This window comes from Notamacropus eugenii, chromosome 5 (assembly GCF_028372415.1).
Source record: "Notamacropus eugenii isolate mMacEug1 chromosome 5, mMacEug1.pri_v2, whole genome shotgun sequence".
Lineage (NCBI taxonomy): Eukaryota > Metazoa > Chordata > Mammalia > Diprotodontia > Macropodidae > Notamacropus > Notamacropus eugenii.
This window is the reverse complement of record NC_092876.1, coordinates 417,660,479-417,683,075: the sequence shown is the minus strand read 5'-3', so window position 1 is coordinate 417,683,075 and position 22,597 is coordinate 417,660,479. Positions and strand designations below refer to the sequence as shown.

General features: G+C 35.7%; 1 protein-coding gene across 5 annotated transcripts in view; it reads right to left on the bottom strand.

Moving 5' to 3' along the window:
- The window catches only part of JAM2 (junctional adhesion molecule 2), a 120,851-nt gene that overhangs the window by 9,502 nt on the left and 88,752 nt on the right, over nt 1-22,597 (bottom strand). For 2 of the 5 annotated variants that reach the window (XM_072614903.1, XM_072614904.1), the window contains exon 9: nt 13,331-13,452. The exons of 2 other annotated variants lie outside the window; for them this stretch is intronic. Coding sequence is in view for 1 of the 3 variants with exons in the window: in XM_072614902.1 (XP_072471003.1) it covers nt 13,420-13,452 (33 nt within the window). In the remaining 2 variants the exon portion in view is untranslated. Of the gene's footprint in view, nt 1-12,950; nt 13,453-22,597 lie in introns of those variants that run through there. One more of the 5 variants, XM_072614902.1, reaches the window with a different exon arrangement.

The window sequence follows — 22,597 nt, the reverse complement described above, 5'->3', positions numbered from 1 at the left end:
ATTTTCTTCCTATCTTTCCTCTTCCCCATCCCAAAACACCATGCATTCTGATTGCCCCTTCTCCCAATATGCCCTCCCTTTATCATGCCCCTCCCTTCCCTTATCCCCATATTCTCTCTTTTCTTGCAGGGCAAGATAGATTTCTATACCCCATGTATAAGAATACCCCTGTATTCTTATTTCCCATTTGCATGCAAAAACAATTCTCAACATTCATTCCTTTAACTTTGAGTTCCAACTTCTCTCCCTTCCTCCCTCCCCACCCATCCCCACTGAGAAGGCAAGCAATTCAATATAGCCTATATATGTGCAGTTTTGCTAAAGACTTCCATAATAGTCATGTTATGAAAGACTAACTATATTTCCCTCCACCCTATCCTGCCCTCTATTTATTCTATTCTCTCTTTAGACCTTGTCCCTCCCCTCAAGTGTTTACTTCTAATTACTCCCTCCTTCCATTTGCCCTCCCTTCTATCATTCCCCCACCCCACTTATTGCCTTCTTCCCTACTTTCCTGTAGTGTAAGATAGATTTTCAAACCAAATTGAGTGTGCATGTTATTCCCTCCTTAAGCCAAATGTGATGAGAGTGAGCTTCACTTTTTCCCTCTTATCTTCCCCATTTTCCCCTCCATTGAAAAAGTTTTTCTTGCCTCTTTTATGAGAGATAATTTGCCCCATTCCATTTCTCCCTTTCTCCTCCCAATATATTCCTCTCTCACCCCTTAATTTTATTTTTTTAGCTATTATCCCTTCCTGTTCAACTCACCTTGTGCTATCTGTGTGTGTGTGTGTATAATCCCTCCAACTACTCAGATACTGAGAAAAGTTTCAAGAGTTACAAATATTATCTTTCCATGTAGGAATGTAAACAGTTCAACTTTAGTGAGTCCCTTATGATTTCTCTTTCCTGTTTACCTTTTCCTGTTTCTCTTGATTCTTGTGTTTGAAAGTCATATTTTCTATTCAGCTCTGGTCTTTTCATCAAGAATCCTTGAAAGTTCTCTATTTCATTGAAAGACCATTTTTTCCCCTGAAGTATTATACTCAGTTTTGCTGAGTAGGTGATTCTGGTTTTAATCCTAGTTCCTTTGAGTTCTGGAATATCATATTCCAAGCCCTTCAATCCCTTAATGTAAAAGCTGCTAGATCTTGTGTTGTCCTGATTATATTTCCACAATACTCAAATTGTTTCTTTCTGGCTGTTTGCAATATTTTCTCCTTGACCTGCGAACTCTGGAATTTGGCTACAATATTCCTAGGAGTTGTTCTTTCAGATTGCTTTCAGGAGGTGATCAGTGGATTCTTTCAATATTTATTTTACCCTCTGTTTCTACAATATCAGGGCAGTTTTCCTTGATTATTTCATGAAAGATGATATCTAGGCTCTTTTTTTGATCATGATTTTCAGGTAGTCCCATAATTTTTAAATTGTCTCTCCTAGATCTATTTTCCAGAACATTTGTTTATTCCAATGAGATATTTCACATTGTTTTCTATTTTTTCATTCTTTTGGTTTGTTTTGTAATTTCTTGGTTTCTGATAAAGTCATTACCTTCCATCTGCTCCATTCTAATTTTTAAAGAACTATTTTCTTCAGTGAGCTTTTGAACCTCCTTTTCCATTTAGCTAATTCTGCTTTTTAAAGCATTCTTCTCTTCATTGGCTTTTTGGGCCTCTTTTGCAATTTGAGTTAGTCTATTTTTAAAGGTATTATTTTCTTCAGCCTTTTTCTGGGTCTCCTTTAGCAAGCTGTTGACTCACTTTTCATGATTTTCTTGCATCACTCTCATTTCTCTTCCCAGTTTTTCCTCCACCTCTCTTACTTGCTTTTCAAAATCCCTTTCGAGGTCTTCCATGGCCTGAGATCATTGCATACTTATTGTGGAGGTTTTTGATGCAGAAGCCTTGACTTTTATGTCTTCCTCTGATGGTATACATTGTTCTTCCTCATCCAAAAGGATGGAAGAAAATACCTGTTCACCAAGAAAGTAACCTTCTATAATCTTATTTTTCCCCCTTTTTTGGGCATTTTCCCAGCCAGTTACTTGACTTTTGAGTCCTTTGTCAAGAGGAGGGTATACTCTGGGGACCTGTAAGTTCTCAGTTCCTCCAAGGTGGCACAATCAAAGGAGAGCCTTGTGCTCTGGTCTGGGAGCTACCACAAGCTTTTCTGCTCAGGATCTGCAAGTAGAATTCCCTTTCTGGAGCCTCCACCAGCTCCACCAGGCCAGCGCTTCTCCTTACCCCAGGGCCGCCACTCAGGGCTGAGACCCAGATCAACAGCTTGATTCCCCCAGGGGCTTTAGGCTGAGGGCTCCAAAAATAGATGCTGCTGTCACCTGGGCCATCTGGGGCCAGGGCGAGGGTAGGATGACCCTGCTCCCTTCTCACCCAGTTGAAAGAGCTTTCTTGCTGACATTTGAAGCTGACTCTGGTGTTTGTTGGTTGAGAGATCTGGGAACCGCAGCTGCTGCCTTGAAGTCTGCTCTGCTCCTGTCCCTGCCCCACTGCACTGCCAACACTGGGCTGCGCTCCACACCAGGTGCAATAGATCTTTCTTGTTGGCCTTCCAGGCTGCCTTGGGCTGGAAATCTCTTTCAGTCAATTGGTTTGTGGCTTCTGCTGCTCTGGAATTTGTTTAGAGTCATTTTTTACAGGTATTTTATGGACTGTGCAGGGACAGCTCTCACAGGTCATCTTTCCACTCTGCCATCTTGGCTCTGCCCCCCCAGGCTCCTTTTTTGATCATGGTTTTCAGGTAGTCCAAAAATTCTTAAATTGTCTCTCCTATATTTTCTAGGTGAGTTGTTTTTCCAGTGAGATATTTCACATTTTCTGCTATTTTTTCATTCTCTTGACTTTGTTTTATTGTTTCTTGATATCTGATGAAATCATTAGCTTCCACTTGCCCATTTTAATTTTTAATGAATTGTTTTCTTTAGAGAGCTTTTGTACCTCTTTTTAAATTTAGCCAATTCTGCTTTTTAAGGAGTTATTTTCATTAATGAAGTTTTGTACCTCTTTTTTTTCTGCTCTGCTGTTTTCACAGTTAGTTCTAGGGGGTTTGTAGGTCTTCAGTCTGTCTTGGGTGGTTTGGTCCAGGGAGAGGCATGGTCACTGTTTCTAGTCTGTTCTTTGGTTCTTACCCAGGTGGGGTCTGTTTTCTTGCAGCTGCAAGTGCTTTTTTCTGCTCTAGAACTGTGATCAGAACTGCTGCTGCCTTGTGACCACAAGCATTCCTGTTAACCCTGGAACTGCAACCCACAACTGGCTATATTTAGTGGAATTGCCAAACAGTGTTTTGTCTTGAGTCCAGTAACCCATAATCTCTTTCTGAGTAGTTGTCCAATGTTCTTCCTTTCTTCAGGCTGAGAGCTCCTGAAATTGCTTCTGCTGTTGTTCATTTACTTCAGTCCCCTGCTGAGTGTTTTCCTTGTAAAGATTTCTCCTTCCCTCTCCTTTTAAAAAAAATTTTACTTGGAAGATTTCGTGCTATTTTGAAGTGAAGGGTAGGGGACCAAGGAAGAATTTGGCTTAGATAAAACCACTCAGTCATATTGCTGAAAATCTCCTTTACGTAACTTCTTAAAGTGAATGTGAAAAGTGAAACCATATGTAGATACAGTTTTATACTGTTTAGTTTTCAATTTTACCGTGAGATTCTAATAATAATCCTTTTACTTTAAGTCAGAAGGAGAGTTTTGTGTTATTATATTTTACATCTAACATTTAAGTACCTTCATTACATTTCTTGCCCACTCAACCCCTCATGATCAGTGTTGTCAAACCTTCTACCATAACCACAAATACAGCAGAGAAAGGCAAATGTGCTAATTTGAGTTCTCTAATGGTATGTGTGTGTGTATTTACACACACACACACACACACATACATATATATATATATATATATATATATTGTAATGACAGACAGAGAGGTAGAACCATACCAGGTAAGGTGTTAAAAATCATACCTCTTCAATTTGGAACTATGCCCAAAGAGCAATCAAACTGTGCATACTCTTTGATGCAGCAATACTACTACTGGGTCTGTATCTCAAAGAGATTATAAAAAAAGGGGAAAGGAACTATATGTACAAAAATATTTATAGTAGTTCTTTCTGTGATTATAAAAAATTTGAAATTGTAGGAGGGCCCATCAATTGGGGAATGACTGAACAAGATGTGGTATATGAATGCAATGGAATTGCTGTATTGTTGTATAAGATATGATGAGAAAGCAGATTTCATAAAAACCTGAAAAGACTTACACGAACTGATGCTGAGTGAAATTAGCAGAACTAGGAGAACACTGTACGCAGCAACAGCAATATTATGGGATGATCAGTTGTAATAGATTTAGCTCTTCTCAGCAATACAATGATCCATGACAATTCTAAAAGACTTAAGATGGAAAATGCTATCTACATCCAGAGAAAGAACTATGGAGTCTGAATGTAGTTTGAAGCATACTATTTTCACTTTTTTTCATGTTTTTTCCCTTTTTTTGTTTCTTCTTTCACAATATAACTAATGTGGAAATACGTTTAACATGATTGCACATGTATGACCTATATCAGATTGTTTGTTTGCCATCTTGGGTAGGAGAGACGGGAGAGAGGGAGAAGAAGTTGAAACTCAATCTTATTAAAAATGAATGCTGAAAATTATCTTTATATGTAACTGGAAAAAATAAAATACTATTTACAAAAAAAAAATACCTCCCCTGTTTGTTACTATCCACTAGGACAGTGGTTTCAAACCTTTTTGGATATGAAGTCTCTTAAGTAATATGAAAAAAAAATTCACAGACCCTCATAGTAAATGTAAGAAAATAACAATGAAGAGTTGTTATGAATCCAGTAATGCTTTAAAATGTATTTGTGTTTTATTAAGCACAGCATTTATAAACATTTGAAAAATAGTAACAAATATATATGTTTCAGCCCAGCCAGAGAAGGAAAGAATAAGGACCAGAAATGGAAGCAGGGCAAAGGGCTAGCATGAGTGTTGCATCAGGACTCAAGACAAGGGCACTGAAATCCAGTTGGGGCCAGTACTGTCCTTCCAAAACTACTTGATGAATGAAGTAAATGACAGTAGTGAAAAGTAAATTCCCCAAAGTTGAAGGAAATTGAGAAGGCATTGCAGTTTAGCCCTGGGGTATACTCACCACTGAAGGGAGAGAAGTCAAAAAGTGGGTGACAGGGAAGTATAAGGGGAAAAAAAGCTAAACCCAAAGACTTCAAAAGACATAAAATTTAATTAAAAGCAGAGCATAAGCAAATAAATCAATAGAAAAGATTCTGAAATTAGGAGAAAAAGATAAAAAAAGATTATAAACTACTCTAATCAAATATAAGAAAAAGACAATGGAATCAATGACTATGAAATACAAAACCCTAGGGAATCCCAAAACAGCATGGAACCACAAGACGTTCCAGACAAATGAAACCCACAAGACAAGAAATTAGAAGAAAATGAATGTCAAAACTGATAGCCTACAGAATGGAAATAACAGAATAGAAAAGCTTGAATCCACAGTGGAGAGTCTCTCCAAAGAAACAAAGGTGAGAACAACAGATTTAGATAAAAATATACTGAATAAAGAACAGTCTGGAAGAACAGAAGCAAATAAAAGAATACATGATCTCTCTACAAGGAAAAATAATTGATTTTGAAAACAGGTATTCTGGGAGAAAATAACAAAAAACCCTGAATATTGTAATTCAGTATATAATACAAGAGAATTTCCTCAAACTTCCAATTGAAAGAACCTACAAATTGTCTCCAGAAAATACCACCACCAGCCTATGTCCTAAATACTAAGAGAAATAATGATTAAATTTAATAATTCTAATGTCAAACAAAACAAAAAGAAAATCAAGCAGCCAGAATAAAAACCTTCAAATACAAAAGAAAGGAAATTTGAGTAAAACAAGATTATTTTGTACCCACTTGAAATTCCACAAGGGAATGGAAATATTCCAAAAAAGTAAATAAATTGAAGATACAATGCAAAATGACACACTATGGAAACCTAAGCCTAATCATGAATGGACAAAGAAAAATGTTTAATTAAAGTGTTTATTTGAGGCATGCCTGCAAGCAACAAAAGAAAACAAAACCAATAGCCAGATTTGAGTAGAGTATTTGACTTGCAAACACCCTAAGTAACAGAAAGAAAAAAGGTAAGTAAAGACAACTGTCAAAGAAAGAACAAATTATGAAATATGTTATTCTATCTCCAGAGATTATTAAAAAAAACAACTAAAATATAAACACTGACTTGAATGGTTAAAAAAAAAAACAAGCAAAAACAGAGTGGAAAATTAAGTGGTGGGTTTTTTTAAACTTAAAAGGAATAGGAGATATGATGATGGGATAACAGGCCTGATGCTATGAATTAAAATTCACAATCTCCTACAGATGAATCAATGTATTTTGTGGGACAAAATTACAGAATGGGAAAGTATATAAAAAGTAGATGGGAGATGGAGGACAAAAGGGTTATGTGTGAGGTACTCTAATCAAGTCCAAAGGTAAACAAGGAAAGAAAGATAACTCCTGTGGTCTGTTAGCAAGAAGAGAGGCTAAAAAGAATGGGAAAGGTAGCAAAGGAGGGGACTGAAATGGGAAACAAAAAAGGAAAGTTCCAAACCAATGGGGAGGAGTCCCTCTGAAGACCACCCCTACTGCAGAAGACATTTATATTTTTAATAGAAGACTCACATAGCAGAAAATTGAGAGGTTGGATTAAAAATAAATGACTTGCAATCATGCTAATCAGGGAAAGCAAAAATAAAAAATAATAATATAAAGAAATGATGATATACTCGAACAATAAAATAATGTCAATATTAAACATAAGCTCCAATTGGCATAGAATCTAAAATCATGAGAAAAAAATGAACTGAATTATAAAAAGACATAGATATTAACACAATAATAGTAAGAGTTTGATATTGCTCTCACAGAGTTGAAAAAATAATAGATTTTTTAAAAAGAGAAAATATAGAATTAAACAGTTAAAATTAGCACTAAATCATTTCTGACTTCTTCCGAATATAACCATTAAAGAATATGTGTCTTCTTACTACCACATGGCACTACTATAAACATAAATAGATAATGTATTGGGGCACAGAGAAATTGCAATAAAAGTAAAAAGGCAGAAACACTAACCACCTCTTTTATAGACCATACTGTAATAGAAGTAATGATCAAGTCAGGAAACATCAAAAAAAAAAAAAAAAAAAGACAGACCTAAATAATGAGTAAGTCAAAGAACAAATTATAGATACAATTATAATTAAGTGAAAGAAAATAATAATGAAGAGACAAGATGTCAAAATTTCTGAGATGTAGATAAAGTAAGACTTGGAGGAAAATTGTATTAATAACATCTTTAAAAATAGGAAAAGATAAGTTCAATTATTTGAATACACATTTTAAAAAATTTGCAAGTCAATAAATAAAAAAGCACAAAAGAGGAAATCTTTAAAATTAGTGGACAAATAATTTTTCTGACTAACTGCTAATCAAAACTAAAAGCTGGTTTTTTGAAAGATAAACAAAACTGGTAAATCTATAGCCTTCCTAACAAAAACAAAGGAACAGAAAAATCAAATAAATTAAATTTTTAAAAATGATCAATATGTAGTGGTAACAAAACCAGAAGAAATGAAAATTATCAGAACCTATTACACATAGTTATAGACCAACAAAACCTACAACACAAAAGAAATACATTAACATTAGAAATATAAAATACCCTAATAGCATACCAAATAGAGCTCTTAAACAACCCATTCTCAGAAATAGAAACTGAAATAGCCATAAAGGAACTTTCAAAGAATAAATCTTCTGATCCTGATGGATTTAGAAGCAAGTTATATCAAACTTTTAAAGTTTATGCTTATACTGCAAGAATTTTCAAAATTTGAAACACTGTACCAAATTGTTTTTATGAGAGAAATATAATGATACTGAAGCAGGGAAAGATAAAAGCAGAGAGAATTATCAGCCATTATGATTAATGAATATCCATTCAGAAATTTTAAATGAAACTGTAGTTTAAAAGAAGACCACCAATTTTTCCAAGAAATCATTCACTATTACCAATTTGGATTTATGCCAAGGATGTAAGGATACTTCAACATTAGGAAAACAATCAATGCAATGAATAATGTTAAAATAAACAAACAACAAAATCCAAACTCTTTTCTCAGTAGCGGTAGAAAAAGATTTTGACAAATTACACTTATTTATGTTAAAAACAAAGAATTAGCCTAGAGCAGGGGTGGGGAACCTGCAGCCTCGAACCCACATTTGGCCCCGTAGGTCCTCAAGTGTAGCCCTTTGCCAAAATTCTGTGGCCTTGAGGCCAAAGGTTCCCCAGAAGGACCTTTAAAAAATAATAATAATAAGCTATTGAAAGACAAAAACAGGCAGTACGTGCACTGAGAAAATATTAGAAGCTTTCCCAATAAATATAGAAGTAAGCAAGAATTCATCATGTCCCCTTTATCATTTACTGTTGCTCTACCAATATTAACAATAGCGACAAAAGAAAGAAATTAAATTAATCAAAATAGTCAAAGGGGAGACAAAACTATACCTCTGTGCTGATGACATAACGGTTTACTTTGAAAATCGTAGAGAATCAGTGAATAAACTAACTCTCAGGCCACGAATGAACCCGTAACAATCAACAGCAAATTGGTATAATAAAACAAAATTTAGGACCACACTAAAAATGTAATTGGGAGACTGTCCAATGACATCAGGACTTATGAGCATGTACTACATTCTTGATAGATGCAATCCCTAGGTGGACTTTGACCATTGACAGATATTCTGTAACTGTGTCATTCTGGACCATCAATTTATATGATGAAGAGGAGTCTTTCTGATTGCCTGTAGAACTGGAACCAGTGGGCATTCAAAAATCATCAGCCAGACAGGCTGACTCTCCTGTCTCTGTCTCCTCCCAACCTGCCTGGAAGTTTTGAAGGAAGACCAGTTGTTGTCCTCCAAGTAGTGAAGGAACTGTGGACTTATTCTCGTCCGGAACCAGCATGGAAGCTGAAAGAACATGTCCTTGCTGTTTGTTTCTGTTACTTTTGGGAAAGCAGATAGGTAGTTCGTTGGATAGAGTGTTGAACTTGGAGTGAATTAGACTTGAGTTTGAATCCTAACTGATTCTTTACAAGTCAATGAATATCTGAGTTTCAATTTTCTCATCTGCAAAATGGGGATGATAATAGCACCTGCCACACAGAGTTATTGTGAAGATCAAATGAGATGATATTTGTAAAATGCCTTGCCCACTTAAAGGAGATTATCCAAATACTAAGTGATGATAACGTTAAAGATGTCTATGTTTTTCCTGTTTTTAGGTGAATGAGATTGAAAATGACTATGATGTTGTAAGATTCCTATGGTCAGGACAGCCGCTGCCAAAAGTCTAAGAGCTGGACTTCATGCTGGGAGTTGCTAGAATCCAGAAAGTGTGGAACCAAGTACTGAGTAACCTATCTGGCCTCATCTAGTGGTAACAAACCATCCCTCAGTTATGCTATATTTGGAAGTAAACTTTGTGGGATAAATGCTGTGTATAAACAGCATTAAATCTGACCTCACTCCTTTCAAGGAACAAGGTGATAAATGGGATAATGTGCCCCCAGGATTTTTTGTTTGTAATTTCATTTTTGCTATATATTTGCAATAAATATCCCATCATAAAAACTACTAGATGTTAATTGGTTAAACTCCAGTGGCTACTTATAGTCTTCAAGATCAAATGCAAAATCCTGTTTGGTGTTCAAAGCCCTTCATAACTTCTTAGTCTCCACTTACCTTTCCAATCTTCTTACACCTACCACATACTCTTTGATCCACTGAACTTCTGTTTGTGAACAAGATACTCCATTTCTTGGCTCCAGGTATTTTCTCAAGCTGTTTCCCATACCCAGAATGTTCTCTCTCTTCATATCTGCCTACTGGCTTCCCTTAAGTCCCAGCTAAAATCTCATCTAATACAGGAAGTCTTTCCCAACCCTTCTTAATTCTACTGGCTTCTGTTTCTTAGTTATTTCCTATTTATCCTGTATATAGCTTATTTGTATATATTTGCTTGTTATCTTTCCCATTAGAGTATGAACTCCTCGAGTTCAGTGACTGTCTTTTGCCTCTTTTGGTATCTTTAGCACTTTGCACCATGCCTGATTTGACTAAATGGAAATGGGACCCTAATCTCTGGCAGCTAACAATGCAAAGAACACAGTAGAATAGGGACCTTGAGCCAGCAACATTAGTGTACAAATACTTCTTGCCTTGCCTTGCCCTACTCCTCAGGGTTATTTCTAGAACCCTAAGATCGATATATAGTCAGACTTGCTCTGGGAGAGTAAGTTCATAGTCTTACTACAAAAATAAGTACAAAATACTTAAAATACTTGGAAGTCAGTCTAGCAAAGTACATTCAATACCTACACAAATTTCACTTTAAAATTCAATAGCTAGACAAGGAACTGGTCATAGCTAGGGTGTGGCAACAGAAGAACAATGATATACTGACAAAGTTAATTTCCAGATTGAGTATTCCACCAATTGAATTACCAAAGGGGTCCTTTCTGGAGCTAGATAAATGAACACAATTCATTTGGAGGAAGGAAAAGCCTATAGTATAAAGAGAAATAATAGAAAAGGTAAGAATGAAGGAAGAATAGACCTTTCAGAGCATAAATATTTTATCAAACAGCAATCATCAAAATCATTTGGTAGTAGTTTAAAAACAGAAAATAGATAGATAGAAAAGTCTGGACAAAGAAGAATAAGAAATCATTGAACTGAATAATTCAGAAACCAGAAATCATATATTACTTAGGAAATAATTCATTATATGATAAGAACTGCTCAGAAAACTAGCAAGTATTTGGCAGAAATTAATTTTAGACCAACCTCTTATGTCCTATTCCACAACAAATTCAAATTAGTTGTGTGATCTTAATATTAATGATAATACCATAAAATTTTTTGGAAGAGAAACACATATACTTTTCATAACTATAGGAATGAATTCTTAACCAAATAAGGGCTAAAGAGAATAACAAAAGATAAAATAGGTTATTATAATAACATAAAATTGTAAATTTTACACAGAAGAAGTTAATACATATAGGATGAAAAGGAAAGTGATCAATAGGGAAAAATATTTATATGAAATATAATAGGAATACTTCAAAAACTCATTCCTCAAACAATTCTCCAAAGAAGAATTTCAAACTATTAACAACCACATGAAAGAATGTTTCAAAATCACTTATAGTAAGAGGAATGCACATCACGATAACCCTTAGGTTTTATCTCACACCCAGTAAAATAGTAAATATGATAAAAGATAGGTGGTCAATGCAGTTGGAGAAAGATAGGCAATGCAATGTTGGTAGAACTGTGAAGTAATACAACCATTGTGGAAAACTTTGAAATTATGTAAAAAAATGACTAAAATATCCATTTCCTTTAACCTAGAAATTCTACTGCTAGGCATCTACCAAAAGAAGGTCATTATCAAAAAATAAGGATTTTCTATACAATAAAATATCAATAGCAGCATTTTTGTGATCACAAAGATTTGAAAACAAAGCAGATGCCCACTGATTGAGGAATGGCCAAATATGTGTTATGGAATATTGCTGTATTATGGAATATTATGGAATGACAAAAATTATGACTACAAGGAATATGGAAAGACATATGAACTGATATAAAGTGAAGTAAGCAGAGCCTGGAAAACAATATAAACCATGATTATAACACTGGAAAGATCAATAATCACAACATAATTAAAACTGAAGGTTGTGAAAATATTAATAACAATGTTGGCCACAAAGAAGAGATAGCAGCGTATACTTTCCCCCTGCTCTTTTACAGAATTGTGGGTATACAAGTGTGGGACTATTTTTAATGCATTGATTGGTTTTGATGAAATTTTTTTCATCTTTCTCTTAGAAATATTGTTATAAAAGATGACTCTCTGTGGGAGGAGGGATGCATGGGGAAATATAGGTGATATAAAAACAAAATATATCAATAAGAATCTATTTTAAAAATACATATGTGTGCCACTTATTCAGCTAAGAGAAGATATGTTTGCTTATTACTTATACCAACTCATTTAAATGAGATGAATTCCTTGTAATAACTCTGCTACTCTGGTGGGCTTCTCAACCCCACAGGTTTGGAAACATTGCTGTAGAAGCTATTTTCCATCACTATAACACTTGACTTCTCAAAATAAATGTGTCATGAAGAATAGAATATTTTGGTATTAAGAATATGTACATTTTAAAACAGTTATAATAAAAGTATTGCTTGTAACCCAGTTTGCCGTAAATAGCTGCCTTCCTTGCCTAGTTCCAGGTTTCTTGCACTGAATGTATTAAAAGGAAGAGAAAGAAGAAAAGGAATGGTTATTGGCATCGTTGCTGTTATGGCTGAGATTTATATAGTACTGTAAGTTTTATAAAGTACCTTACAAATATTATCTCATTTGATCTTTATGACAGCTCTGCAAGATAAATAAAGTAGACGTTATTATTCCCAAATTCAGAGATATGAAGACTGAGGAGCAAAAAGGCTTGCACGTAGTCAGACAACTAGTTAAGTGCCAGAATTGGGATTTGGAACCAGGTATATCCCAACAGTTGTCTTTCCTGCTTCGGGCTTTGTGAAGGGTATCCTACACAACATGCACTCTTCCTTTCCTGAAGGTTACTTTTTGGTACGCCATAGAGAAACAAAAATAAAGTGTATGGAGTTTACGCAGATGTGCTTCTATATGAATTCGCTCATATAGGTGAATAAAGTTTGTCTTGGGATAGAAAAATAAGATTTTGGCTGTTATATGTTCAAATAGACTCTTTATTTCAGAGAGTGTTCTGGAACCTCCTCCCCAACCCCCAAATGGGTACCTACAAAGAAAGTATATTGGACTGATGATTTCTTGGGCTGTAGGACAATTTGGCCTTCAGTGTAAGCTATTTAAATGTTTTCTTTCAGAAACAGTGGTAGCTGTGAGAAGATACCTAAGCTGCCAAATAAGACAGAAATACTAGAGAGAAATATAGATATGCATACATACAAGGACATTGTGATACTTGTGACTAACAAATATGACACAAGAACCCCAAACAAAACCCAAATCAGAATTCATCGTTAAATGCTTAAGATTATTTTTTTAAAATGTTTCAAATACTATAGAGGTCATGATAAAATTTTAACCAAAATTATCTTTCTGATTTCATTATGTGTTTTTTGTTAAATGTAAGACAAAGCACAGTTTTTTAATATCATTTTTAATAATTTGTTTTTAACAAACAGTGGTTTGGGTATATCTCAAAGTAAGAAGTCTTCTAAATTACAAAGGACTTTGTGTGCTTGAAATCCTAAGGGTAGAAAAAAGCAAATTTAATTACATTATTTCACTTAATTTAACAAATATATAATTACTAGCTATGCAAATACCTTGTTTACAAATCTATATCCTTTTTTTAAGTAAAAACTCCAAAAAAGACAACTAGGTGGTACAGTGGAATGAGTGTTGGAAATTGAGTCAGGAAGATACAAATTCAAAACCAATCTTAGACATTTAGATATGGGATTTTTAGGAAAAGTCATTAACCTCTGCCTGACTCAGTTTCTACATCTGTAAAATGGGAAGAAGAAAAACTCCTAACTCTCAGAGTTGTTGAGAGGATAATTGTGCACTTTGCAAACCTTAAAGTGCTATGTAAATGCTAGCTATTGTTATTACAAAAATCATTCAACTAAAATGAATTCTAGTGTTACATTTTTCAGATTTTAAATAAAGAAAAACAAAAAGTATACACGAGTCAAGAGATTCTAAAACTGTTGAGTGGAATAGACTTGCAAATAGTAGCAGGGGAACAGGCTTCTTTAGTAATCTTCCACATCTGTTTCCCTCCTTTTGTCTTAGCAGTTAAAAAGGTCTGCATAATTATTAATCTATTCTCAAATATATAAGTTGAAAGGTATCATAACACAGCCACATACCTAATACAGGGTAATATCTGGGGAAGAAGATTACACACACCGGCGCTAATTGTGTCTTTTTGATCATCCTAGAATAAATTTATTCCCTCTTCAACATGACAATCCTTCACATATCTGAAGGTAGTTACTACGTTCCCCGTGATAACTACATGATAACTACAGCATTCTGGTCACCCTTCTTAGTATGCATTTCTTTTTTAACAATGGTCTTTTAAAATATTACACCCGAACTGATAAATAATCTAAACACCTCAGCTTAGTGGAACTATTACTTCCCTTATTTCAGAGACTATGGATGTCTTTTAAAAAACAATCTGGTACTAAGACCTCATTACCTTTTCTGTCAGTCATGCCAAATGAGTTTGCAGTCCACTAAAATTCCTAACTCTTTTCCCACATGAGTTTCTGTCTAGTTTCTCCATTCTGCACCTGTCCTATCGAATTTCTTAAAGAGATAAAGGAATTTATATTTATTTCTAATAAATTTCATTATTAAATTCAATCATGTAATTCCAACTCATGGCAAAGAATCTGGCTCATTCCAGTTCCCCCAAGATGGGGAGTCACCATGATATGCTGGGAAATGCATAGGCTCTGGAGCCAGAGGCTTTTGGTTCAAATTCCTTGTCAGCCACTTACAGTCTATTTGACCTTAGGAAAGTTACTTGAACTTATTCTTTACTTACACTTTAACTTACTCTTCAGTTTCCTCATCTATAAAATGAGACTGAACCAAAAGGACTCTTAGGTGCCTTCCAGCTTTAAAGCTGTGATCTTAGCATCCTCTGAAGTTACTGCTCTTGACATTTCAGAACCCTGGAGAGAAGTCCCTTAGAGTTATGTTTCTGTCTGTCTCAGCCTGCCTTTTGGGGATCTCTTTATCATCTTGGATTTGGCTTGGAATTCCTAAAGAGCTCTACACTGAAGCCCTCTTTCTGAAGGAAAATGGAAAAAAGAAAATCCTTCAGCAACCTCATACTCCCTGCTCCTTCCAAGTACCACATTTGCTTCACCTTGGTGCTTTGTACTCTGAAAGTACATTTCTGAACTACATTACAGGTGGATAAAGCTTTACTAAAGGAATTTTATTTTGCTAGTTCAGTAAATGGCAGAATGATATAATTTTATTCTGCAAGATCTTATTCTTTATATTTTCTCTTATATTGATTTCATCTGTTTCCATAAGTTCAAATATCATCTAAATGCTAATGACTCCCAAATTTATAAAACTAGCCCTAATCTTTCTCTTAAATGACAGTCCTATATTACTAGTTGCCTGTTAGACATTTCTACCTGTCCCACAGACATTTCAAACTCCACATGTTCAAAACAGAATTCATGATACTTCCTCCAAAACCTATCTCTTCCCGCAATTCCCAATTTCTGTTGAGGGAACCATTCTGTCAGTCACCCACATTCTGTTTATAGTAATGATTCTTGATTACCCTTCAATTCTCCCCATATTCAATCAGTTTTCAAATCTTGTCAATTTAATTTCCATAATGTCTCTTGCATCCTTTTTCCACTCACACAACCTCTATCCTAGTTAAAACCTTTATCATCTCTCTCCTCATCTACTGGTACAGTCTCTTATTTAGTTTTCCTACTTCTAATTTCTTCCTTCTTCAAACTGATAAAATGATCTGGGTAAAATGATCTGTCCATATCACTCTCCAGCTGAAAAATCTTCAGTAGCTCCCTATTACCTCTCAGAAAAAGTACAAATTCATCAGACTGGCATTTAATTTGTCCTGGTTAGTGTAATACACATTGTTCCAGTTAAACTAGTAGTTCTCTCTTAAAATTCCTTTGTTTATACTTTATATACCTTTAGGCAGCTAGATGGCTCAGTGGATAGACAACAAGACCTGGAGACAGGAAGAACTGAGTTCAAATGTTGCCTCAGTTACTTACTAGCTGTGTGACCCTGGGCAAGACATTTAATCCCTATTTAGCTCAGTTTTCTCAGCTACAAAGTAGAGATAATAACAGCACCTACCTCAAAGAGTTATGAGGATCAAATGAGATAATATTTACACAGTGCTTGCTACGTAATACGTGCGATATAAATGCTTATTCTCTTCCTTTTCTCTTATATTTATATATCTGTATATTTATTTTATCCTAAGGACTATTTTATTTTTGTCATTGTTTCTCCAGTACTTTACACATTGTAGGTGATTAATATTTATTGCTTATAAATGGAATAATCATGAAAAAAATACTTGGTTACATTTGGGACTATCTTAAGTTATATCAATTAGAGAAAGACAGTCAGTGCTGTGAATAAAAGGTCACCTTGGAATTAAAAAGCATTTATTAAGCATGTCTGTATGCCAAGCACTGCGGTAAGTGCTGAGGGATACAACTAGGAAATCACAGATGGTCTCTAGCCTCAGAGGGGTCACATTCTAATAGGGGAAGTCATTAGAAATAAATGAGTGGTGATTAAGGATGGCTGTTTTGGTGCAGAAAATTACAGGGATAATGAATGAGGCTATCTGAAAACAGTACTTCTGTAAGCAGTTCCATAGTTGATTTGATCATGGTTGTTTCAGAAGAGAGTTCAAGAGATGAAAGGGTTAAAACTATCAGGGCATGGTTTCAGGTCAGGTTGGTGATACTGTTGAAAAGATGGTCTGGGGGTAAAAAACAGAGTGAAGCATGGCTGGGGTCTGCCTGAAATAGCGAACTAGGTGAAGAATATGAAAGGATGTTTTCTAAATGAAAAATGTTTGCCCTGAGATGTGTTTTATTAAGATCCAAATGGGCTAAATTCATTATCATTATGACACTGAAAATTAATAATGAATATTAGATGTAAATTTTGTAAGGTGTAAAAATTCTACTGGATTTTAAAAATCAAGATGTTAAGTCATTTAACAGCAAATGGAAATTTGCTACAAGGCCTGGATCACTGGGTTATAGAGGGGGAGAAGAAATATATTCAGAAATAAACATAATACAAAAACCAAAGATATCATTAACAAAAATTTTAAGGCCCAGTAAAGAGAAGAGCACATGCTCCAGTATAAACATCTCAATCTTTGGACTATGTATATAGATTCTAAGGGCAGCCCTAAAAGAACAATTGATGAAATAATTAAATACTACTGGGAAATTTAACTGAAAGTAATTCTGAAGGATAAGAAGCTGGGATTTCTAGAAAACAGCTACATTTCTCTATAGCTACAGAAAAGGGTTTGAAGGTACCAGAGAACTTCTCACCGTATAAATAAAATAGAAAGTTCAAAAACATAATAGTATACTACAAAAGGGAGAAATAAATTCCTTGAATCATCGTAGTGTTTGGAAACGTGCTCAAAAACATTCAGTTAAATGTCTGTACTAAGTATGTCAAACTGTTGATTTCAACTTTTTTCAGAAATACAACTTTCAGTGATTTCACTTCTTTGCAAATGATTCAACTAACCAAAGGAGAGTCCTTAAGGAATCATACAGCGTATATGGAATCTTAAATGTTCATTTGGTGGAGGCGAATGACTTCAGGCAGGTCAATGCCTGCCAAAAGCCAGGGTACATGGGTTCCTAACTCAACCACTACTTTATTTTTGCACTATTTTGCTGTGTAAATTTTGGAAAACCAATCGATGAACTACATGACAATAAGTATTAAGGGATTACTATGTGCTAGAAAATGTGTTAAGTAGTTGTAGACATAAAAACAAATCAAAAAAATTCAGTTCTTACTCCTAAGGAGATTGTCTTCTATTGGGGGAAACAACATACACATACATTAGTATGAACAAAAAGGATACAAAGTAAATACAAGGGAAATGGTAACATCTGGGGAGATCAATCAGTTCATCAACTAGCATTTATTAGCACCTATTATTACGTGACAGACGTTTGTGTGAAGCTTTGGGGATACAAAGAAAGGGAAGAAAGAGTCCCTGCTCTGAAGGAACTCACAGTCCAATAATGGAGCCATTATTGTTACTAAACTTTCCAAGACTGGTGATCCGTTTTATAAGATCTACATGGATAATCACTTCATACATTTTTTACGGTATCCTTGTCTGGTGGCTAAGTTGAATGGCTGTCCATTAGAATGTAAGCTTCGCGAAATACTCCTCTTCCTAGCCTTCAGTGAAGGCTTATGAGTACTAGATTTACTTCAGTGAATGACAGGAAGATGCAGTGATTAAAACCAAGGACAGGGACCATACTAACTTTAACCTTTGAAGATATTAGACAGAAATAATGTAGAGGATACTATCTTAGGCTCTTCTATTTTTAAGCACTTTTTGAAATTATTCTATATAAATAAATAAACATATATAGACACACATATAAATATAAATATATACATACATACATATATAAAAATATATATATACACACACATGCTGCAGAGGCAGATGCTGACTTGATAACTTGGGAAAAAGCATAGATGTCTTATTTATCAAATTTCCTAAAGAAAGAAAGTAATAGTAGACACACTAGATAATAGAATTCGAAAATATGTTGACAGGAAAAACAGTGGATTCAAATATATGTGAAGGATGTGTGATTTCATCAATGTAGGATACTCCTAGCATCAAGACTTGTTCCACCAACAGCTGTTTAAGGTATATATAGGTTAAGAGGATTGCCCAAGGTCACAGTGAATGTCATAAGCTGGATATAAAGCTAGGTCTTCCTGATTCCAAGGCTGGCATTTATTCACTTGGCCATACTTCCTCTATGAGTGAATCAAATAAGTTGAAATTTAATGGATATAAGTGCAACACTGTATACATGGATTCAAAAACTCAACTTCACAAGTGCAAGATAGGGAAAGAATGACTAGATAGCCATTTTTCTTTAAAAAAAAAAAAAGATCTAGTGGTTTCAGTAGACTGTGAACTCAGTATGAACAGTGAAATTAAACACCTTTCGTCTCTCACCTACTAGCTTCTTCAACGTTGTTTAGCTGCCTGTAAACATGCCCAGATTCTCCCATACTTTAAAAAAAAACCCTTCAATTGAATGTGACATCTTTTCAAGCCACTTTACTAAATCTGTCCTCACTACCACAGTCCTAGAAAAAGCTTTCAATTACCTTTGATTCCTCTTACTCAAATATCATCCACTTCCCAGCCCCTTACAATCTGGCTTCCAACCCCATTTACCCGAAATTGCTCTCTCCAAAGTTACCAGCGATCTCAATACCAACTGCTAAACCCAATGACCTTTTCTCAAATCTTTCTGTTGCTTTGTGTCTCTAAAACATTTGATACTGTTTATCCCTGTTTTCTGGATACTTTCTGCTTTCTTGATTTTCTTGACATTATCTTCTGGTTTTTCTTCCAAATGACTATTTCTTCTGTGTCTAGTTTGTTGGATTTAGCATCTATGTTCTGTCCCCTACCTGTGAGGGTACCCCAGGGTTCTGTTCCAGGTCTTATCTCTTTCTCTTATCAGTATTCTCTCTTACTAATCTCAATATGTCCCACAGATTCAATTGTCATCTATATGAAGATTACTCTCACATTTACATATCCAGACCTTGTTTCTCACTTGAATTTCATTCGTACGTTGACTTGCAACATATCACCATCTGGATGCTCCATAGACAAACAGTCCCAAAATAGATCTCATTTTTTCCCCTTTCTAAAATCCACCAGTGATCTTAATTTCCTTATTTCTTCCTAGGTCATGAAAATGTTGCCAATCACCCAGTTTTACAACCTAAGAATCATCCTCAACTTTTAACCTTCCTACCCCTCTTTCCATCACCTACTTCGTTGCCAAGTCCTACTGATTTTGATTTTAAATCTGTCCCCTTTTTCCTATTTACACAGCAACCACCTATTTTAGATAGTGCTCATAGCTCTTGTCTGAATAATAGCAATAGCTTCTTGACTGATCTCCCAGCTTCTATTCTCTTCAGTTGTCCAGTCTGACTTATACACACATGCCAAATGGATATGCCTAAAGCATAGGTCTGCCCATATCATCTATTAAGCCCTCAACTCCATCAGTACCCCCCAAGGATCATAATCTGGTTCAAGAAACTTCAGTTGTTTCCTATTATCTCCAGGATGTTTAGAACACAGTTCAACTTAAGTTCTTCCATTTTTAAAAGTTCTTCTCTAGAAGGAATGGAACACATACTCTAGTTCTTTCTATTTCCTCGTAATCTCAAGTTCCTTCATTTTTCTAGAAGTATTTTTTTCCAGTTTGCTATGCCCAGGAAGGTAAATTTTTGTACCTATTTTACTAACCTATTAATTCTCTTTTCCTATCTTTTTCCCCATAACTCTCATTCTTTTCCCATTTTTCTCCTCTGCTGTTCTCATTTGATTTTAAAAATGACATTTTATTTTGCTCTTTAAAAAAACATTCTTTAACTCTTCTAGAGATTCTTGCTGGGCTTGTGTCTAATTTGCATTTTTCTTCAAGGCTTTGCTTATAGATGTTTTCAATTCATTACCTTCTGGGTTTCTGTCTTGAATTTCCCTGTTATCAAAGTAGTTCTTTATGGCCATGTTCTTGTTTTTGTTTTGGGTTTTTTTTTGCTCATCCTTGTTTTGTTTCCTCATTACTTCTTGACTTTGGACTTTATGTTAGTGCTGGACTCTGCTTACTTCTGGCAGGTGGTGGGGCAATGTCTGGATTATGCTTCTGTCCTTTCATGTCCTTTGGCTGCTTTCACAACTCAGTTTGGGAGCCTGAGGGTTTTCAGTGTTCCCAAAATGGTATGATCTGGGGAGAGATCTGTTTACTTCCCTCCTTGTCTTAACTCTGCCAGTTCCTGATCCAGGTGGGGTTTTGTTGGCTTATGTATGAATGAGTTTTCATAGCCTGCTTCTGAGCTCAGTTGCTATTAGTCCTCTGGGAGCTTCTGCAGGTTCAGAACAACTCCTCTTTCTTCTTTTCCCCTCATTATTATACTGCAAGGTTTATTTATAGGTGGGCTAAAAGATAGTAATAGTTTGCCATTCTGCTCCTGGGCTCAGAGTCACCCAGCTATGTTTCCAAAATTGTTCCATGTTCAGTACTCAGCTAGAACTCACCCTCACTTGTGACTGCTTCTCTGTATTCTGGATCTGTGACCCAAAACTGTATAGTGGATAACAGATCTGCCAGCTGGGACCAGTTTCAGAATGGTATGTATAATCCATCTGTGGAAGCTAGTTTAATCTAAATGATGTTTTGTGACTATACCTGCCTCAGCAACTTCCTGTTCTTTCCCTCTTGAGAGCCTAGCACCCCTCCCTTTGGGGTCAGGATCAATGGAGGAATTTTGCCTACACCTTTTACTGCATTCAGTTGTTTCTGGAGCATTATCAGCCTCCATCAGAGATATGACTTACTAAACAACTAAGCTGGAGCTATTATAAATGTAATATTTATAATAGGTGAAGTAAGGGCCCATGGGGAACCCTCAGGATGTTCCCCAACTTTTAGCAAGCAAGTATTATTGTAAGGCTTAAAAAGAAGAATAGACGTCTCTAGCATTGTCTCCCCTCGACCTTCTCCAAGAGAGACTTGAATTTATTCCAGAGGAAGAATGAGAAGTTGGAGCTGGAGGCCACTCTGCTCTCCTCAGAAAGAGGGGGTACCTTGCTAGTATATCTATCTGCTCCCTTAAATATGGAGCATCTAGGGGTACAATCAGGTTCAATCTAATTTCTGATCTCTTTTTCTCATTATTGGGAGAAAGGAGGACATCAGGTTTTATATCCAAGGTTTTGCTTCTTTCTCACCAAAACCAGTTCCACAATGAACACATACAGCGAAGAAAAGAAAACCATTTGTTATAATTTGTTAATTGCAGCAAAACAGATATCATGGAAGGTATATATAGGAAAATATATACCAGAAAATGCAAGGTGAAGGATCTCTCCTGTTGGGAATGAGATAACTAAGCTTAACCAAGAGAGAGCATCTTAAATCTCATCCAAAGGGAAACTCCCCACAGTCTCTAATATAGCAAGCTAGAGGCAGAGGCATGATGGAGATTACTAGCTCCTTCATTCGCCAGAAGCACCAGAAGCAACTCAAAGCTTGAAGAAAGTCCCAATAAGGCTGACAATGGCTGGAGCTCTCCCATTCTCACCATTTCCACCCTGCCCTTCATGCAAGGAAGGGTCTTCATCTATACCAATAAGAAGAGAATACTATACCAACGAGCTTTGGGACAGAGGTCACACAAGAATAGCAGCACTTGGGGAGTCATCCCTTTGCCAAAAAGACTTTGGAGTGGCTATGCCATTTTGTGCTGGGCACAGGACCACATGATTCCTTTAACTAAGGACAAAACAGCTATTTTTGCCCCCAACTACACTCTTTGTGCCACTGGAAGCATCTACTTAATCCAAGCAGCTTTTAATTTGTCCTCAATTGGCAGAATGGCACTATCTCATCTTAGGGAAAAAAGTTTGGCCCTTCATCATCTTGTACCTGATTGCCTAGGTCAGGTGTCCAATTGTCCAGAAGCCATGTCTAAATCAATGGGATCCCAGGAAGGGGAAGAGCTCTCCTACCCACTGACTTCTGGAATCCAGT